The sequence below is a fragment of the Hyperolius riggenbachi genome, chromosome 3 (genome assembly GCF_040937935.1).
Source record: "Hyperolius riggenbachi isolate aHypRig1 chromosome 3, aHypRig1.pri, whole genome shotgun sequence".
Lineage (NCBI taxonomy): Eukaryota > Metazoa > Chordata > Amphibia > Anura > Hyperoliidae > Hyperolius > Hyperolius riggenbachi.
Window position 1 is genome coordinate 433,687,185 of NC_090648.1, and position 18,905 is coordinate 433,706,089.

At 47.4% G+C, this 18,905-nt stretch overlaps 1 protein-coding gene across 1 annotated transcript in view; it reads left to right on the forward strand.

Moving 5' to 3' along the window:
* LOC137562390 (embryonic protein UVS.2-like) overlaps positions 1–18,905 on the forward strand; it is a gene marked incomplete at its 5' end in the record, with an annotated part of 55,650 nt that overhangs the window by 17,381 nt on the left and 19,364 nt on the right. The window contains one exon of the mRNA XM_068273728.1: positions 16,736–16,857. Coding sequence (XP_068129829.1) covers positions 16,736–16,857 — 122 coding nt within the window. The remainder of the gene's footprint in view (positions 1–16,735; positions 16,858–18,905) is intronic.

The window sequence follows — 18,905 nt, forward strand, 5'->3', positions numbered from 1 at the left end:
AAACGCTACCGTAATTTCGCGTTAAACCGTAACGCTCCGTATAATATAAAAAGCCGCCGACTTTAAGGGTTAATAGCAAAGCCCCCTTAAATGCTAAGAGCCTCAAATTTGGAGAATATATTAAGGAGATCAGGAGGAATAAGAGGAAAACAATTTTTTTCAAAAAGACCTTATAGTTTTTGAGAAAATCGATGTTAAAGTTTCAAAGTAAAAATGTATACATTTAAAAACCCGCCGACTTTAACGGTTAATAGCAAAGCCTGCTTAAAGTTTAGGAACACCAAATTCCTAGGGTATATTAAGGGGATCAGTGGGAATAAGAGGAAATTTTTTTTTTCAAAAAGACCTTATAGTTTTTGAGAAAATCGATTTTTAAGTTTCAAGGGCAAAAATGTCTTTTAAATGCGGAAAATGTCAGTTTTTTTTGCACAGGTAACAATAGTGTATTATTTTCATAGATTCCCCCAAGTGGGAAGAGTTTTACTTACTTCGTTCTGAGTGTGGGAAATATAAAAAAAAAAACGACGTGGGGTCCCCCCTCCCAGACCTCTTTAACCCCTTGTCCCCCATGCAGGCTGGGATACCCAGAATGCGGAGCACCGGCCGCGTGGGGCTCCGCACCCTGACTATACCAGCCCGCATGGTCCATGGATTGGGGGGTCTCGGAAGGGGCAGCCAAGCTTTCCCCTCCCCCTCTGAGCCCTTGTCCAATCCAAGGACAAGGGGCTCTTCTCCACCTCCGATGGGCGGTGGAGGTGGAGGCCGCGATTTCCTGGGTGGGGGGTTCATGGTGGAATCTGGGAGTCCCCTTTAAAAAGGGGTCCCCCAGATGCCCACCCCCCCTCCCAGGAGAAATGAGTATAGAGGTACTTGTACCCCTTACCCATTTCCTTTAAGAGTTAAAAGTAAATAAACACACAAACACATAGAAAAAGTATTTTAATTGAACAAAAAACATAACCACGAAAAAAGTCCTTTAATATTCTTAATTAACCATTAATACTTACCTGTCCCTTTAAATAAATGATCCCACGCAATATCCTCGGGAATGTTCTATCAGTTACAATGTAACAAAGTTATTACAATGTAACAACTTTGTTACATTGTAACTACGCCGCACCCGACGTCACTCGCCGCTCACCCGCCGCACGGACCCGACAGAGCTCTGAGCTATAGCTCAGAGCTCTCGAAAGCATCTTTGTATTTGGGCTCCAAGGAGCCCCATTGGTCCTTAGCAGACCCCACGCGGCCGGTGCTCCGCATTCTGGCTATCCCAGCCTGCATGGGGGACAAGGGGTTAAAGAGGTCTGGGAGGGGGGACCCCACATCGTTTTTTTTTTATATTTCCCACACTCAGAACGAAGTAAGTAAAACTCTTCCCACTTGGGGGAATCTATGAAAATAATACAATATTGTTACCTGTGCAAAAAAAAACTGACATTTTCCGCATTTAAAAGACATTTTTGCCCTTGAAACTTAAAAATCGATTTTCTGAAAAACTATAAGGTCTTTTTGAAAAAATTTTTTTCCTCTTATTCCCACTGATCCCCTTAATATACCCTATGAATTTGGTGTTCCTAAACTTTAAGCAGGCTTTGCTATTAACCGTTAAAGTCGGCGGGTTTTTAAATGTATACATTTTTACTTTGAAACTTTAACATCGATTTTCTCAAAAACTATAAGGTCTTTTTGAAAAAAAAATTTTTTCCTCTTATTCCTCCTGATCTCCTTAATATATTCTCCAAATTTGAGGCTCTTAGCATTTAAGGGGGCTTTGCTATTAACCCTTAAAGTCGGCGGCTTTTTTATATTATACGGAGCGTTACGGTTTAACGCGAAATTACGGTAGCGTTTAATGCGAAATTACGGCATGAACAAATAACCATTGTAATGCGAAAATTACGCGAAAATTACGCTTACGCGAAATTTCACGAAATCCTTCTTCATTACGATTATGTACTTACGGCCATAATCGTAATTACACTAATTACGTGAAATTTCGCGAAATCGTAATTAGGTCATTACGCTCATCTCTAGTAGTATGAGTTTGGCAGATGTTGGAGCGGCTGGGAGTGAGGTTACTACCATCAGGAATAGATTCTGTGAGCCCTCAGAGGACTAGGTCCAGCTATCTGGGGCATGCATAGGGAGACTTAGGTGATAGGGCAGGGAAGGGTCCAGCTCAGGCTGGGTATTATAAATGCCTCCTTGAACGCCTGTCATCCAGTGATAGACAGGCGGGACAAGAGAGGTTACCAATGGAGTCTAAACCAAAGAGAAGTTGAGAGAGAGAAATAAGGAAAGAAAGAAAAAGAAGGGAAGAGTGGAGAAAGAAAAGAGAGGGGTCAAGAGTAGGGGGGGCCACCTCACAGTCTCGAGAGGGAAGACCACTCCAGATTTGGATGCTCCATGCGAATCCAGGGGTCCCAGATTTTTTCAAACTTCTTTTATGTATCTTTAAGGATACTAGTAAGGCGTTCGTTTACCATTATTGAATTAATTCTTGATTTCACTTCATTGATAGTGACAGAGGGTTTCTTCCAGTTCCGTGCTATGGTCATGGTAGCTGCCGAAAATACTATGGAAGCCAATTTGTTTTGTGCAGAGGTTAGGGATCCTATTTTCCCATGTAATAAGGCTTGCCAAGGGTCTTTCACGATTGATTGGTGGAGGAGAGAAGAAAGTAATTTATATACCTGGCACCAGAAACGAGTCAGTCGTGGGCAAGTCCACCAGGTGTGTGACATATCGCCGAGCACTCTACAGCCTCTGAAGCAATAAGGGTTAGTAGATGGAAATATTTTGACTAAACGGGCTGGGACCAGATACCACCGGGTCATGACCTTATAGGCGGCCTCGACTATATATAAATTATTTGAGCAACTAGAAGTCCTACTCCAGATATCCAGCCAGTCCTCCCTGTCCTTGGGGCTAGCAAGATCTTTTTCCCATTTTGAGGCGTAAGGGTGTGTCACTGGGGGGGAGATGGGCAAGATAAAAAGCTGTATAATCTAGAGATTAAGCCTTTGGTGTTAGGGCTATGAGAACAGATGTGTTCATAGGGAGTTGCAGCAAAAGGGGGGTCTTTTCCACGAATGAGGGATTTGACCCAGTGTCCTATCTGTAAATATCGAAAAAATTCTCTGGGGGGAGCCTGAAATTTTTCTTGTATGTCTGGCCAAGAAAGGAAGCCTCTGGAGGTAAGAAAATGCGTTACTTTAGTGAGGCCTTTCGTGCTCCACCAAGAGAATGCTGCTGGGTCATCAAGGCCTGGGGGAAACAGTGGGTTATTCATCAGTGGGAGCAAGGGTAAGAATGGTGATTGAAGATTAGCGGAATAACGGACCGAGTCCCACACCTGGAGGTAGTGGGCCATAGGAGGGCTGAGTGAGGGAGGCCTCATTTTCGGGGGAAGCCATAATAAAGTACTGGCCAATAAAGGGTCGCAAGTAGGCATCTCCATAAAAACCCAAAGAGGGGTATCGTGCGCCTGAAACAGTAAGTTGGGCAATGGTCGCTGCCCGGTAATAGGATGTGACTTGCGGAACTCCCAATCCCCCATCTAGTTTGTGAGCAAAGAGGGTCGATTTACAGACCCTAGGGCCTTTGCGGCCCCATACAAAGTTCAAAATTTTCTTTTGGAGAATCCGTAGATAATGGCTGGGGACTGTGACCGGAAGTGTGCGGAAGTAATAAAGAAGTTTTGGTAGGTAAGTCATTTTAATTGCATTGATCTTCCCTAACCATGATAAGGGGGAGTGAGACCATCGTTCAGTCAGTGCGGAGAGTGATTTCAGCAGTGGGGGATAGTTAGCAGAAAAGAGGGAGGCATAGTTGGGGGTGAGAGTAATGCCTAAATAAGGTAAGGATTGAACCCAATGAAATGGGAAGTACCCTCGTAATTGGTCCAAGTCGACCGGGGAGAGGGAGATTCCCATGGCCTTGGATTTGTCCACGTTTGTAGGCCTGAGACCCGGGCAAAATGAGCAGAAGCCTGGAGGGCCTCTGGAATGGATGTATGGGGCTGTGTTAAAGTTAACAAGGTGTCATCCGCAAACATAAGGATTTTATGGGTTAGGCCAGCGTGTTCGATCCCTTTGATTGCAGAGTTGTTGCGTAGGTAGAAAGCGAAGGGTTCAAGGGCAAGAATTAACAGCAGGGGAGATAGTGGGCAACCCTGCCTGGTGCCTCGCTTGATGTCAAAAGTTTGGGAATTGTGGCCAGAAAATCTCACTGAAGCTGTGGGACCCGTGTACATCCCCTGTATCCAATTTAAAAAATGTGTGTCTAAACTCCATTTATTAAGGGCAAGTTTTAGGTAGGGCCACGAGAGAGTATCGAAGGCCTTATATATATCCAGGGATAAGGCCACCCCGGGGATTTTATTTGTGTGAAGGTAATGGGTTAAGAGGATAGCTCTTCTGGTGCCGTCCTCAGCCTGTCTACTAGGAACGACACCTATCTGGTCCCTATGAATTAGAGTCGGAAGAACTTTGTTCAGTCGCAGTGCTAAAATTTTGCCCAGTAGTTTAAAATCTGTGTTGATAAGGGAGATGGGGCGAAATTGATGGACTGCATGATGTTCCTGTTCTACCTTGGGGACCATTGAAATATAGGCCTCAAGCATGGATCTAGGAGGACACCCACCCTCACGAATTTCATTGTAACATTTTGCTAATTTAGGGGCTAGTAGATCTGATCATTTTTTTATAATAGAGAGCCGAGAACCCGTCTGGGCCAGGAGTTTTATTAGGTTTCAGGGTTTTAATGGCGAATAGGACTTCAGCTGTGGTGATAGGGGCGCTAAGACTAGTAATGGAATCCTGATCCAGTGTTGGGAGTGTGATCTGATCCAGAAAACTACGGATAGTTGCGTCAGGGGCGGTAGAGGTATCAGTGTATAGATCTGATAAAAATGTTCCAAAGGCATCGACAATTTTGTCTGGGTTAGCAGTGATCTGCCCTGAAGAATTGCAAATTTTTACCATGGTCGGATGAGGGGGTTTATTTTTAAGACACTTAGCCAACAGAGCCAATGGCTTATTAGCATTATAGTAGTAAAGCTGTCTCCGCCATCTAAGCTGTTGTTCCACTCTGTCAGTCAAAAGAAGGTCTAGTTCTGTACGGATGCGGTCTCGGATAAGTCTGTTAATGCGTGTGGGTGTGCGTTTCCACTCTTGCTCCGAGCGATCCAATTTTACGGTTAATTCTTCAATTTTTTGATTACGACGCTTTTTGAGGGCACTAGCAATTCCTATTAGTGTCCCTCGTATGGTGGCTTTGTGAGCCTCCCATAGAGTGAAAGAAGAGGAAACAGAGCCTGTGTTGTCGGCAAAGTATTCCTCAACTTCAGTTGATCAATAATATCTACTCTAGAGAGCAGGGACTCATTGAGGCGCCAGCTAAATGCTCTATTGATCGGAAGGATCGCGGAACAGCAGATAGAAACTGGAGAATGGTCTGACCAAGAGGTTGTATGAATTTTTGCTGCTAGTGCAAGGTGCAAACATGCTTGTTGTACAAATATATGATCAATCCTGCTAAAGCTATCGTGGGCATTAGAGTAAAATGTGAAATCTTTAGAGGAGGGGTGATGTTCCCTCCAAACGTCAACATAACCGTAACAGTCTAGAAGTTCTTTGATCTTTGCACCTTGTGGGTCTGTGAGTTCTGTGTTAGGGTTAGGATTAGTGGTTCGCTGTCTGTCTAATTTGGGGTTTATTGTGGCGTTAGTATCACCTGCGACTATTATCTGGCCTGAACCGTGTTGAGAGAGGACCTGTAAAAAGTGGGAATAAAAGTTGGACTGGTGTGCATTGGGGCATAATATGTAGCTAAAGTGATCTCTCTATCATAAATTATGCAGGAGAACAGAGGCGCCAAAAGGATAAAAGGAAGCTAAATGAACTTAAAAACCAAATTCTTGGTAAATAGAGGAGGCAGTGGTGGACTTACCTCCTCCAAGCAGACACACAACGACTGTAGTAAACACAGTCAATATATTTTATTTATGAACTCCAAATATGCAACGCGTTTCGCAGGTTTGATCCCGCTTCATCAGGCAATAACAACGGAGCAATAGCATATGTGGTCAGTAGAAGAGCCAGGCACCTCACAGAGGTGCCTGACCACATATGCTATTGCTCCGTTGTTATTGCCTGATGAAGCGGGATCAAACCTGCGAAACGCGTTGCATATTTGGAGTTCATAAATAAAATATATTGACTGTGTTTACTACAGTCGTTGTGTGTCTGCTTGGAGGAGGTAAGTCCACCACTGCCTCCTCTATTTACCAAGAATTTGTTTTTTAAGCTCATTTAGCTTCCTTTTATCCTTTTGGCGCCTCTGTTCTCCTGCATAATATTGAGTCCACCCTGGGTGGAGGGTTGAACCCCCTTTTTCTCATCTACAGAGAGCGACTTCTTATTCCTGAGTGGGGTCAGGAAAATCTCCCCACCTGCCTTTACAGTGGTTGCCTAATGGTAACCCTGGTTTGTGAGTATTAATATTTACTCTATCTAGTAACCATTTACCAGTACATATTACACTATTGGGGCTCTTGGTGTTCCTTGTTTTTATCTCTATCATAAATGGTGCCCAATAGGATGAGATGCACTAGACAATTGTAAAGAGGCTCCCTTGGCTCAGGAGAGGCTCCCTTGGCTAAATATTCCATTTAGCTTGGCACTTGTATTGGCCTGAGGAAGCGGGCTTGGACCCGTGAAATGCGTTGCCTGTGCTATAATAAATCTTTTGTTTATTACAAAGATTTGTCGTCATTGAGGTAAGCTACCTCACGTTTTTGTCAATTTTAAACTGTTTTTAGATGCTTTTATCTACGATTAGGGCGCCTCTTTACAATTGTCTAGTGCATCTTGTACCCCCATACGTGTCCCGTTTGAGGGGTGGAGACAGACCACACGTGGTGTACACCACGGTGGACACCTGTCCCCCTTTTTACCCAAGGAGTGTGACCGCATCCAGGTCCTTGGTGACCTCCCCGAGTGGAGTCTGGTTTATTGTCTCCACCTGCTTCCTGCGGTCGGTTGCCCCTCTGCAACCTACCTTTGTGAGTAGATCTTTACTTACTACAATTACCCGATTTTATTGACTTACTGCACCATTGGGCTCCCCGTTTTGTTCCCTGTGTCTTTTTTCAGAAGGTGTCCTGACACCCACTACCCACTTAATAGGATGAGCTATCTGCCAGTAGGATCTGCTATGTGTTTTGTGTAGCTGAAGGGGAAGTTCTTCCTAAAGGCAATTAAAACGCACGCACCTTCTTGCGGGCGCAGGCAAAAAAAACTGTGGGGTAATGGCGACTCAGGTATTTAGGACAGGTAGGCTGGTCTAGTCTGGTCTCTTGTAGGCATATTATATCCGCTTGTCAAGCTTTATAGTAGGCAAACTCTTTGGAACGTTTATGGGGGGAGCCGAATCCCTGGACATTATGAGAGAAAATGTTGAAACTGGAGGAAGTCATGGAGGATTAATGTAGAAGCTCATTGTGTTGTGGAGAACTGTGAGGTGGAAACCCAAGGGAGTAGGAAAGAACAGCAGAGGAAAGTGAAAGAAGGGGAAGAGGAAGAAACAAGGCTTAGAGAGAAGCGAAAACAAGAAGACAGGGAGAGCGCAGTTTCTTGGTATACAAGAAACTGAGCTAAATTGAGCGCATGACCACTTAAGGGTCAGGAACAGAGAGACCTCAGGAGAGAGGGAGTCCCAACAATGTAGTGACTCCGGCTGGGTCATAGGGGGACATGTGTTGGCCGACTGCTCTGCTGGCTAAATTAATGGACCATAATGAAATAAGGCCCCAGCTTGAGTTTTATAATGGGAGGGGGGGGGGGGAGAGGAACGTGTAAGGAACGTAGGAAGGGGTTAGAGGTGCTGTTAAACCAATGGAAGGCAAATGGAGTAGAGAGATATAAGGCTATGAAATTGGTGAGTAATTGAGCGGCAAGCCATGAGAGAAGTTGGTCTGAAATATTGTTTGAGAAACAAAACTTAACTCTAAAACAACATAACAATGAGCATAAGAAAAAGGCTACTTTATAACGGTGTAAAGGGGAGGACATATTGAAGAACATTACCCGTCTACTGACACCGAAAGAGTAGTGAGCACTGTAGTGTATTAGGGGAAGGGGGGGGGGGGAGGACACAAGATATTTGCGCCTCTTGAGTGCAGGTAGTGAAGGGGAGGGCCCTGTACAGCAGGCTTATGCATGCTTCTATTGGCCTCAATTAGATCAGGAAACCAGAATAATAGAAATTTTGCGTAAACATGATGCCCTCCCATGGAGTAAATATGCCACGTCTAAGGCAGAAGCTTCAGAGTGTACTATTGGTTCCATAAGTAATCGTCCAGGGAGGGGGGTTATATTATAAACAGTGCGTGCAGGATCAGGAGGTGAGGTGAAAATGCAAGCTAGTGCCAGCAGAGGGGATGCTCGATCAGGCGCAGGACTTGGCCTGCGTTGTGCAGTAAAGTAGGGAAACTACCCATCTGATCAAAACTTTATATAAAACAAAGGTAGTATATTCGAGCAGTGATGGGTAGGCCAGGTAAGAATGGGGAAGGGGGGAGATGGGGAGAAAGGGGAGGGGGGTAGACTGCTCACATCGGGACAACAAATGATAATCAGCAAGTTACTTTAGAACCCATCAGATAAGCCAACTAAGATTAGTTGAATGGAAATACCAGGTGCGTTATATCTCCGATTGGCATGTGTGTGTGGGGGGGGGGGGGGGGGGAGGGAGAGGGAAGGCAAGCTCCGACGTTGAAGCAGCCGTGAGGGGGAGGGTAAGGGTAGGTGTGGAAGAAAGGGTAATAAAGAGATTTACAGCATACATTACAACTTCGGAATGTAAACATTAAGCATATGCCTAACTATGGTTAGCCGTGGTATCGTCCAGTGAATATCTCATCGGTCCAGGTTACAATAGCAGTTCCACAAACAAAGTAAAACATGTATGATAACAATGAGATAATGAGCCCTAAAAAACAGTTGTGTAGGACTAAGGTCCGTCATTATGAAGGTTCAGGGGCTGGGTAGCAGCCACAGCTGGGTCATAACAGAGTCTAATGAGGAGTGGTATGTGAAACATTAAAAAAGCACACAGTACTTGAATGACTTAAGAAGATCATAAAGTCTTACCCAACCATTGTGGCAGATGGCAAACGAAGAGGGAAAAAGGGCTGTGTCCTTCTAGAAGTCAGCGTTGAAGTGCTGGGTTGACGGAGACATGTGTAAAAAAGCTTAACGAGACACAGTAGCGTACCTAGGGCATTTGACACCTGGTGCTGGGTATTAAAAGACACCCCCCCCCCAAAAAAAAATGGACGTGGCTATAACCTGCGGTGAAAAATGGGCATGGCCATGACCAAATGAGGGCGGAGCTAACTAATTTAAAGTAAACCCGGGATGAGAGTGATATGGAGACTGTACCCCCAGGAGGGGGAAGCAGGGCTAGATGGAGGGGCTGTGGAGGCAGTGGTGGGGAGGGGGGACATATCCCCCCCTCCCTCACCTGGGACCCCTCCTTCTGCCTCTCTCTTCCCCCTCCAGAATAGCGGCCCCAGTATAGCTAGTATAGTTGCCCCAGCCAGTATAGCTAGTATAGTTGCCCCAGCCAGTATAGTTGCCCCCAGTATAGCTAGTATAGTTTAGTTGCCCCCAGTATAGCTAGTATAGTTTAGTTGCCCCCAGTATAGCTAATATAGTTGCCCCCAGTAAGCTAGTATAGTTGCCCCCAGTAAGCTAGTATAGTTGCCCCCAGTATGGCTAGTATAGTTGCCCCCAGTATGGCTAGTATAGTTGCCCGCAGTATGGCTGGTATAGTTGCCCCCAGTATGGCAGGTATAGTTGACCCCAGTATGGCTGGTATAGTTGCCCCCAGTAAGCTAGTATAGTTGCCCCCAGTATGGCTAGTATAGTTGCCCCCAGTATAGCTGGTATAGTTGCCCCCAGTATGGCTACTATAGTTGCCCCCAGTATGGCTACTATAGTTGCCCCCAGTATGGCTAGTATAGTTGCCCCCAGTATGGCTAGTATAGTTGCCCCCAGTATGGCTAGTATAGTTGCCCCCAGGGTAGCTAGTATAGTTGCCCCCAGTATGGCTACTATAGTTGCCCCCAGTATGGCTAGTATAGTTGCCCCCAGTATGGCTAGTATAGTTGCCCCCAGTATGGCTAGTATAGTTGCCCCCATTAAGCTAGTATAGTTGCCCCCAGTATGACTAGTATAGTTGCCCCCAGTAAGCTAGTATAGTTGCCCCCAGTAAGCTAGTATAGTTGCCCCCAGTATGGCTAGTATAGTTGCCCCCAGTATGGCTAGTATAGTTGCCCCCAGTATAGCTGGTATAGTTGCCCGCAGTATGGCTGGTATAGTTGCCCCCAGTATGGCTGGTATAGTTGCCCCCAGTATGGCTGGTATAGTTGCCCCCAGTAAGCTAGTATAGTTGCCCCCAGTATAGCTAGTATAGTTGCCCCCAGTATAGCTAGTATAGTTGCCCCCAGTAAGCTAGTATAGTTGCCCCCAGTAAGCTAGTACAGTTGCCCCCAGTATGGCTAGTATAGTTGCCCCCAGTAAGCTAGTATAGTTGCCCCCAGTAAGCTAGCATATTTGCCCCCAGTATGGCTAGTATAGTTGCCCCCAGTATAGCTGGTATAGTTGCCCGCAGTATGGCTGGTATAGTTGCCCCCAGTATGGCTGGTATAGTTGCCCCCAGTATGGCTGGTATAGTTGCCCCCAGTAAGCTAGTATAGTTGCCCCCAGTATGGCTAGTATAATTGCCCCCAGTATAGCTGGTATAGTTGCCCCCAGTATGGCTAGTATAGTTGCCCCCAGTATAGCTAGTATAGTTGCCCCCAGTATAGCTAGTATAGTTGCCCCCAATATGGCTAGTATAGTTGCCCCCAGTAAGCTAGTATAGTTGCTCCCAGTATGGCTAGTATAGTTGCCCCCAGTATGGCTAGTATAGTTGCCCCCAGTAAGCTAGTATAGTTGCCCCCAGTATGGCTAGTATAGTTGCCCCCAGTATGGCTAGTATAGTTGCCCCCAGTAAGCTAGTATAGTTGCCCCCAGTATGGCTAGTATAGTTGCCCCCAGTATGGCTGGTATAGTTGCCCCCAGTAAGCTAGTATAGTTGCCCCCAGTATGGCTAGTATAGTTTCCCCCAGTATAGCTGGTATAGTTGCCCCAGTGTAGGTGCCCCAGGAGGGAGAAGCAGGACTAGATGGAGGGGCTGTGGAGGCAGCGGTGGGGAGGGGGGAAATATCCCCCCCCTCCCTCACCTGGGACCCCTCCTTCCAGTGGCGTACCTAGGGCATTTGATACCCGGTGCTAGGTATTAAAAGACACCCCCCCCCCCAAAAAAAATAAAAAATAAAAAAAAAATAAAATGGGCGTGGCTATAACCTGCGGCGAAAAATGGGCATGGCCATGACCAAATGAGGGCGGAGCTAACTAATTTAAAGTGAACCCGGGATGAGAGTGATATGGAGGCTGTACCCCCAGGAGGGGGAAGCAGGGCTAGATGGAGGGGCTGTGGAGGCAGTGGTGGGGAGGGGGGACATATCCCCCCTCCCTCACCTGGGACCCCTCCTTCTGCCTCTCTCTTCCCCCTCCAGAATAGCGGCCCCAGTATAGCTAGTATAGTTGCCCCCAATATAGCTAGTATAGTTGCCCTTAGTGTAGGTAATATAGTTGCCCCCAGTATAGCTGCCCCCAGTATAGCTAGTACAGTTGCCCCCAGTGTAGCTAGTATAGTTGCCCCCAGTGAAGCTAGTTGCCCCCAATGAAGTTAGTATAGTTGCCCCAGTATAGTTAGTATAGTTGCCCCTGTATAGCTAGTATGGTCGCCCCAGCCAGTATAGCTAGTATAGTTGCCCCCAGACAGTATAGCTAGTATAGTTGCCCCCAGCCAGTACAGCTAGTATAGTTGCCCCAGCCAGTACAGCTAGTATAGTTGCCCCCAGCCAGGATAGCTGCCCCCAGTATAGCTAGTATAGTTGCCCCAGCCAGTATAGCTAGTATAGTTGCCCCAGCCAGTATAGTTGCCCCCAGTATAGCTAGTATAGTTTAGTTGCCCCCAGTACAGCTAATATAGTTGCCCCCAGTAAGCTAGTATAGTTGCCCCCAGTATGGCTAGTATAGTTGCCCTCAGTGTGGCTAGTATAGTTGCCCCCAGTATGGCTAGTATAGTTGCCCCCAGTATGGCTAGTAAAGTTGCCCCCAGTATGGCTGGTATAGTTGCCCCCAGTATGGCTGGTATAGTTGCCCCCAGTAAGCTAGTATAGTTGCCCCCAGTATGGCTAGTATAGTTGCCCCCAGTATAGCTGGTGTAGTTGCCCCCAGTATGGCTAGTATAGTTGCCCCCAGTATGGCTAGTATAGTTGCCCCCAGTATGGCTAGTATAGTTGCCCCCAGTATAGCTAGTATAGTTGCCCCCAGTATGGCTAGTATAGTTGCCCCCAGTAAGCTAGTATAGTTGCCCCCAGTAAGCTAGTATAGTTGCCCCCAGTATGGCTAGTATAGTTGCCCCCAGTATGGCTAGTATAGTTGCCCCCAGTAAGCTAGTATAGTTGCCCCCAGTAAGCTAGTATAGTTGCCCCCAGTATGGCTAGTATAGTTGCCCCCAGTATGGCTAGTATATTTGCCCCCAGTATGGCTGGTATAGTTGCCCCCAGTATGGCTGGTATAGTTGCCCCCAGTATGGCTGGTATAGTTGCCCCCAGTATGGCTAGTATAGTTGCCCCCAGTATGGCTGGTATAGTTGCCCCCAGTAAGCTAGTATAGTTGCCCCCAGTATGGCTAGTATAGTTGCCCCCTGTATGGCTAGTATAGTTGCCCCCAGTATGGCTGGTATAGTTGCCCCCAGTATGGCTGGTATAGTTGCCCCCAGTATGGCTGGTATAGTTGCCCCCAAAATGGCTGGTATAGTTGCCCCCAGTATGGCTAGTATAGTTGCCCCCAGTATAGCTGGTATAGTTGCCCTCAGTATGGCTAGTATAGTTGCCCCCAGTATGGCTAGTATAGTTGCCCCCAGTATAGCTAGTATAGTTGCCCCAAGTATGGCTAGTATAGTTGCCCCCGTAAGCTAGTATAGTTGCCCCCAGTATGGCTAGTATAGTTGCCCCCAGTAAGCTAGTATAGTTGCCCCCAGTATGGCTAGTATAGTTGCCCCCAGTAAGCTAGTATAGTTTCCCCCAGTATGGCTAGTATAGTTGCCCCAGTATGGCTGGTATAGTTGCCCCCAGTAAGCTAGTATAGTTGCCCCCAGTATGGCTAGTATAGTTGCCCCAGTATAGCTGGTATAGTTGCCCCCAGTGTAGGTGCCCCAGGAGGGAGAAGCAGGGCTAGATGGAGGGGCTGTGAAGGCAGTGGTGGGGAGTGGGGAAATATCCCCCCCCCTCCCTCACCTGGGACCCCTCCTTCTGCCTCTCTCTTCCCCCTCCAGAATAGCGGCGACAAGTGCGGGGCGGCCGGAGGCGCATGGACAATTACGTACCTGATTTCCGCGTTCCAAGCGTGTAGTGCAGCGTCATGACGTTACAGGTCTCCGTCTCCAATGCCGCCCACTGTGCTTCCTGATTAGCGGAAGCACAGTGGGCGGCATTGGAGGCGGAGACCTATAACGTCATGACGCTGCGCTCCACGCTTGGAACGCAGAAATCAGGTAAGTAATTGTCCATGCGCCTCCGGCCGCCCCGCACTTGTCGCCGCTATTCTGGAGGGGGAAGAGAGAGGCAGAAGGAGGGGTCTCAGGTGAGGGAGGGGGGGATATTTCCCCACTCCCCACCGCTGCCTCCACAGCCCCTCCATCTAGCCCTGCTTCTCCCTCCTGCTGTGCTGCTGTGGGGGGTCGTGGCGACACCCCCCTGGGTGTCTGACACCCGGTGCGCCACGCCCCCCTGCGCCCTATTATAGAGACGCCACTGACGAGACATTACCGGAACAAAACTAGAGGCTCCAGCAGGAGCCTAAACAAAATATGAACTGTGAAGCTGTGAACCCTCAAACTTAAGGGCAGAAGAGCGCTTCAGCACCCACATGTGCCTCTGCTATTAGCTGCTGGGCATACGTGGGTTCGTGCAGGAGGAATCCGCATGGAGTAGATAGGGAAGCGGCGTCAGCGATTCTTCAAGTAGGAGAGGTATTCCGAGCAACCGGGGCAGATTGGGAAGATTTCCTGGAGGGAGAAACTTGTTGCCAGGAGTGCTGCGAAGCTGAAGGGTGCCTAGGCGAAGGGTTAGCAGGTTGCTTACTGGTATCCGACGGTAGAATCCGTTTGAGGCGCTCGAACAGCTTCTGCGCGTCATCAGGCGAGGTGACGGAATACGATTTCCCCAACAGCAGGAAGATTAACTTGAACGGGAAGCCCCATTTATATTTAATGTTCTGAGCCCGCAAGGCAGAGGTATAGTCCTTCATTGATCTCCGTTTTTGAATGGTAACAGGAGCCAGGTCTGTGAAGATCTGATATGAGTGATCTTGGAAGCTTAGCGGCTCCTTTTCTCTGGCAGCCTGTAGAAGCGTTTCCTTAGTGCGGTAGAACGTGAATTTGATAATGACGTCTCGGGGGGAACCGGCAGGTCTCTTTGGCCCCAGGGCACGGATGAATCCTGTCGAACTCCAGGCGATCAATGGGGATGCTGGGAACAAGCTCCTGGAACATCGCGGTGGCGGTAGCATTCAGATCTAAGATGGTTTCCGGCAGCCCGCGTATTCTTAGGTTCTCGCGGCGGGACCTGTTTTCTGAATCTTCCAGGCGCAGCTTAGTGTCTGCCAATTCAGATTTGACCTCCGCAAGTTCCCTGTCGTGGGCATCGACCACCGTGGCAGTCTTCTCATATCGCTCCTCGAATTCCGCCATGTGGGAAGTAAGGTCTCTGACTTCTCTTTTAAGTTGGTGGGCTAATCTGGAAGCCACGTCATTCATGGGCATCGACCACCGTGGCAGTCTTCTCATATCGCTCCTCGAATTCCGCCATGTGGGAAGTAAGGTCTCTGACTTCTCTTTTAAGTTGGTGGGCTAACCTGGAAGCCACGTCATTCAGCTCCTTATGGAGAAGAGTTTTGAATTTCTCAAGGAGGAGAGTGTCTTTCGGGGTCCAGTCTAGGGCGGGATCCGAGGATGAGTGTTCCGACCTCCTGGCTCTAGTACAGGGTCTGGAAGCTACCGTAGCGTCCGAGCGCGAGGAGGAGGCGGAAGACGCCATGCTTTTCGGGCCTCTGCGGCGCTGTGAGGAAGGAGGCCGAGAATGAAGAGATCCGTCTCTGGATCCGTTTGAGGATCGGCCCATCGGTGCACCGGTGTGTCTGAGTGCCGTTAGGGGTAAAAAGAGGGGAAAGCTGTGGATCAGTGAGCTGGGATGAATAGCTTCAGCAATCGGCCACGCTGAGCGAGACTAGAAAGCGGCCATCTCTCTAGCGCGCCAGCCATGCCCCCCATTTGCAGGTGGTTTTTTGGGTTGTTGGCTTAAAGGGGCCCATACACCTAACGATTTTCCCGCCGATATACGGCCGTTTTGATCACAGTGATCGAATCGGCTGTGAAATCGCGCGCACACCGCTGACAGAACGATCGATTTCCGTAGCGGCGTTCGAATGCCCGACAACCGACACAATACAGCGGGTATACATTACCTGTTCCGGCCGGCGCAAGTCCCCTGGTCCCCGCTGTCTTCTTTCCACGCTGGGTTCCGGACCGGCTGCAGCTACACAGAACTTCCTGTCCCGGCAGGAAGTTTAGACAGTAGAGCGCCCTCTACTGTTTAAACTTCCCCTGGACAGGAAGTTCAGTAGCTGCAGGAACGGTCTGGAGCCCGGAGCGGAGAAGAAGACAGCAGGGACCAGGGGACTCGCGCCGGCCGGAACAGGTAATGTATGCGGGGGGGGGGGGGGAAGCAGCTGCGGCAGCTCCACAGATTGTGATCGGTTTCAGGCTGAAATCGATTCACAATCTGTTTGCAGTAAAGGTGGCCATACGATCCCTCTCTAATCAGATTCGATCAGAGAGGGATCTATCTGTTGGTCAAATCTGATGGCAAATCGACCAGTGTATGGCCACCTTTAAGGTCCGTACACACGCCGGACTGAAGGCAATGACGGGTCTGTCGCTGCCTCCCGCTGGGTGGGCGTGCCAACGACAGTCCGGCGTGTGTACGCACTGTCGGCGGACTGATACGGCTGTTTCTGAGCGATCCGCCAGGTGTTGCCTCCAGTCCGGCGTGTGTACGGACCTTTAGTCAGACAAAAAGTATTATCTGCTCAGACACTGAGATAGTCTACATATTAAGATAAGGACTTTGAAATAAAGTGTGAGGGTGACAAGGCAGAGACAACCGCGCAGCAAGGTCATCTCCAGTCTTCATGTGAGCATATTTGCTGATTAGTGGAGGAAGTCACAAGGAAGAGCACAATTTCCATCTCCCATCACTAGGACAGAACTGGTTGATTCCATAATCTGAAGTGTTAAATACATTGGTGACATTATCCCTGTAGGTCACTACACCACCTGCTCTCTGGCAATCACAGTAGAAAATGTCTAAGAGAAGAGACAGTGACTTCCCATAACACACTAGAGGTTTCCCTGCTGAATTTCTTCTTGAGCAGGATTGTAATACATAACAATGTAGAGATGGATGCCTCATTTCAGGTTACAAAAAAAACCCTTTAATTTTGTGGAGTTTACATATTTAACTGACACTGCTGTGTTATTTTCCTAACAGTTCCATGTGGAGCAAGTTATTTCTACCCTAATGGAATCATTACTTCTCCTGGGTATCCTAACAACTACCCCACAAACATGAATGCCTGCAACTTCACCATCACTGCGCCTCCGGGATACAAGGTAAACATAAACACCTCCTGTTTAGAAATAGAAGTGACCTTGTCATTTTGGAAATCTCTTGGAACAGGAATGAATGGCTTTTTTAAAATGCGGTCTGCTGGTGATTAGATAGTGTAGTGAATAACTTCTGTGAACAGAAGGAGCGAGCAGCGGAAATTCAATGTGGTTACAATCAAAATAAAAAAATGGGTGTTGCTCTTTAAAATCTACTGCAATGGCAGGGGCGTAGCAATAGGGGTTGCAGAGGTAGCGACCACATCAGGGCCCTTGGGCCAGAGGGGCCCCATGGGGCCCTTTCTAAACCAAAGTATAAGCTGTTTATTGGTCCTGTGGTGGTAATAATCACTTCTATAGAAGCTTTGAATGGTAGTAATCATTAACACACTGTTCCCCATCCCCTTCTTGCACCTCTAATACTGTAGATTTTGTTACGCCGTATCAAGTGTTTTGTATAGAGTGCCTTGGGGGGCCCAATGTAAAACTCGCACCGGGGCCCCGAGCTCCATAGCTACGCCACTGTGCAATGGTAACTTAATCTGAAATGCAAGACAGAAAATAGAGCGCACTCAGGGAGCGGTATATATCAGATCAAATAAAGCTGGAATAATCTCACCTTGTGCAGCAGCTGGCAAGCCCATATAGGTTTGTCCAGCAGCAGGGCTTTTGTCCCTCTAGCTGGGGACTGGGCTTGGCAATTTAGCTGATCCTCCTCTGTTGTAGATAAAACCAGGATTTGCTGGCACACCTCTGTGAATATCTACCTGGTCTGTGTGCTGGTTCTGCTATAAGCAGCTGCACTACAGACTGTGGTAGTGAGGGCTGACAGGCAGCGCTGTCTGAATGGAGAGCTATCAAGAAACTCCTCTGTTGCTCTGCAAGGCTATAGAAACAGCTCCCAGGCAATTAGGGGTATGAATGAATAAGCTGTGCAGCATGCATGCGAGAAAGATAGGTGGCTGCCATGTAATGATAAAAGGTTTTATGATAAAAATAATAAAACCTTTTATAATTACACAGCAAATAATTCAAAGCTATGCCCCTATCATAAAAATGTGCATCAATAATACAATCAGAATCAGTTGAATAAAGGTCTTAAGTTTATCCGTTTTTATTTGATTAATTTGATTTATTAAGAAGTTTGTATGTTCTCCCTGTAGCTCCATGGGTTTCCTCCGGGCACTCTGGTTTCCTCCCACATCCCCAAAACATACAGAGAAGTTAATTGGCTTCCCCCTAAAATTGTCCCTAGACTACGATACATACACTACACCATACATACACAGACATAGGACTATCAGGGCCGGATTTGTACTTTTTACTGCCCTAGGCCGAATATCTCCAGCCGCCCCATGATTACAGTGAGATTAAGATAGGATTATCTGACATGGGGAAGGGGGGTGGTTAGGGATACTCATAGATCAGGCATATCTAAAGTTAGGCAAAAGTAACATAAATACAGTTAGTGGAGATTAGGGCCACATTCACAGTGGTGTGTTACGGTGTATAGCAATAGCACCACCTATGTTCAAATTGTGGCAGGTGCATTGCGGTATAACAGCTTGCGGTACTGTAACATACTGCATGCAGTGTGTTACTACTAAGTGCTCACAATAACAGTGAAAGTGATGCATGCTTTTAATTGACTGTATACTTCACTGTACCCGACACAAGGCTAACATAACATGCAGCACCGCTGTCCCGATCTGTTGCGTTCCTGCTGTCACAGGAAATGCAAGCGCCACTGTGAATGTGGCCTAAAAGCTAAACCCTTTGGCAACCTTGGGTGAGGATACAAATTTGAGAATGGAATTATGGGAAAAGGGATAACAAGTATCAGCTTAGGGTTACTCATCACAAGATTAGGGCAATTACATTGACTTAGGACTCCGTGACATGTGGCTATGTAGTCTGTAACATACTGCAGAAGATGTTAGTGTTATATAAATAAATAATAATAATATGGTAGGACATTAGACTATGACGACGGTAGGATTACATTGTGAGCCCCTCAGAGGACAGTCAGTGACATGACTATGTACTCAGTAATG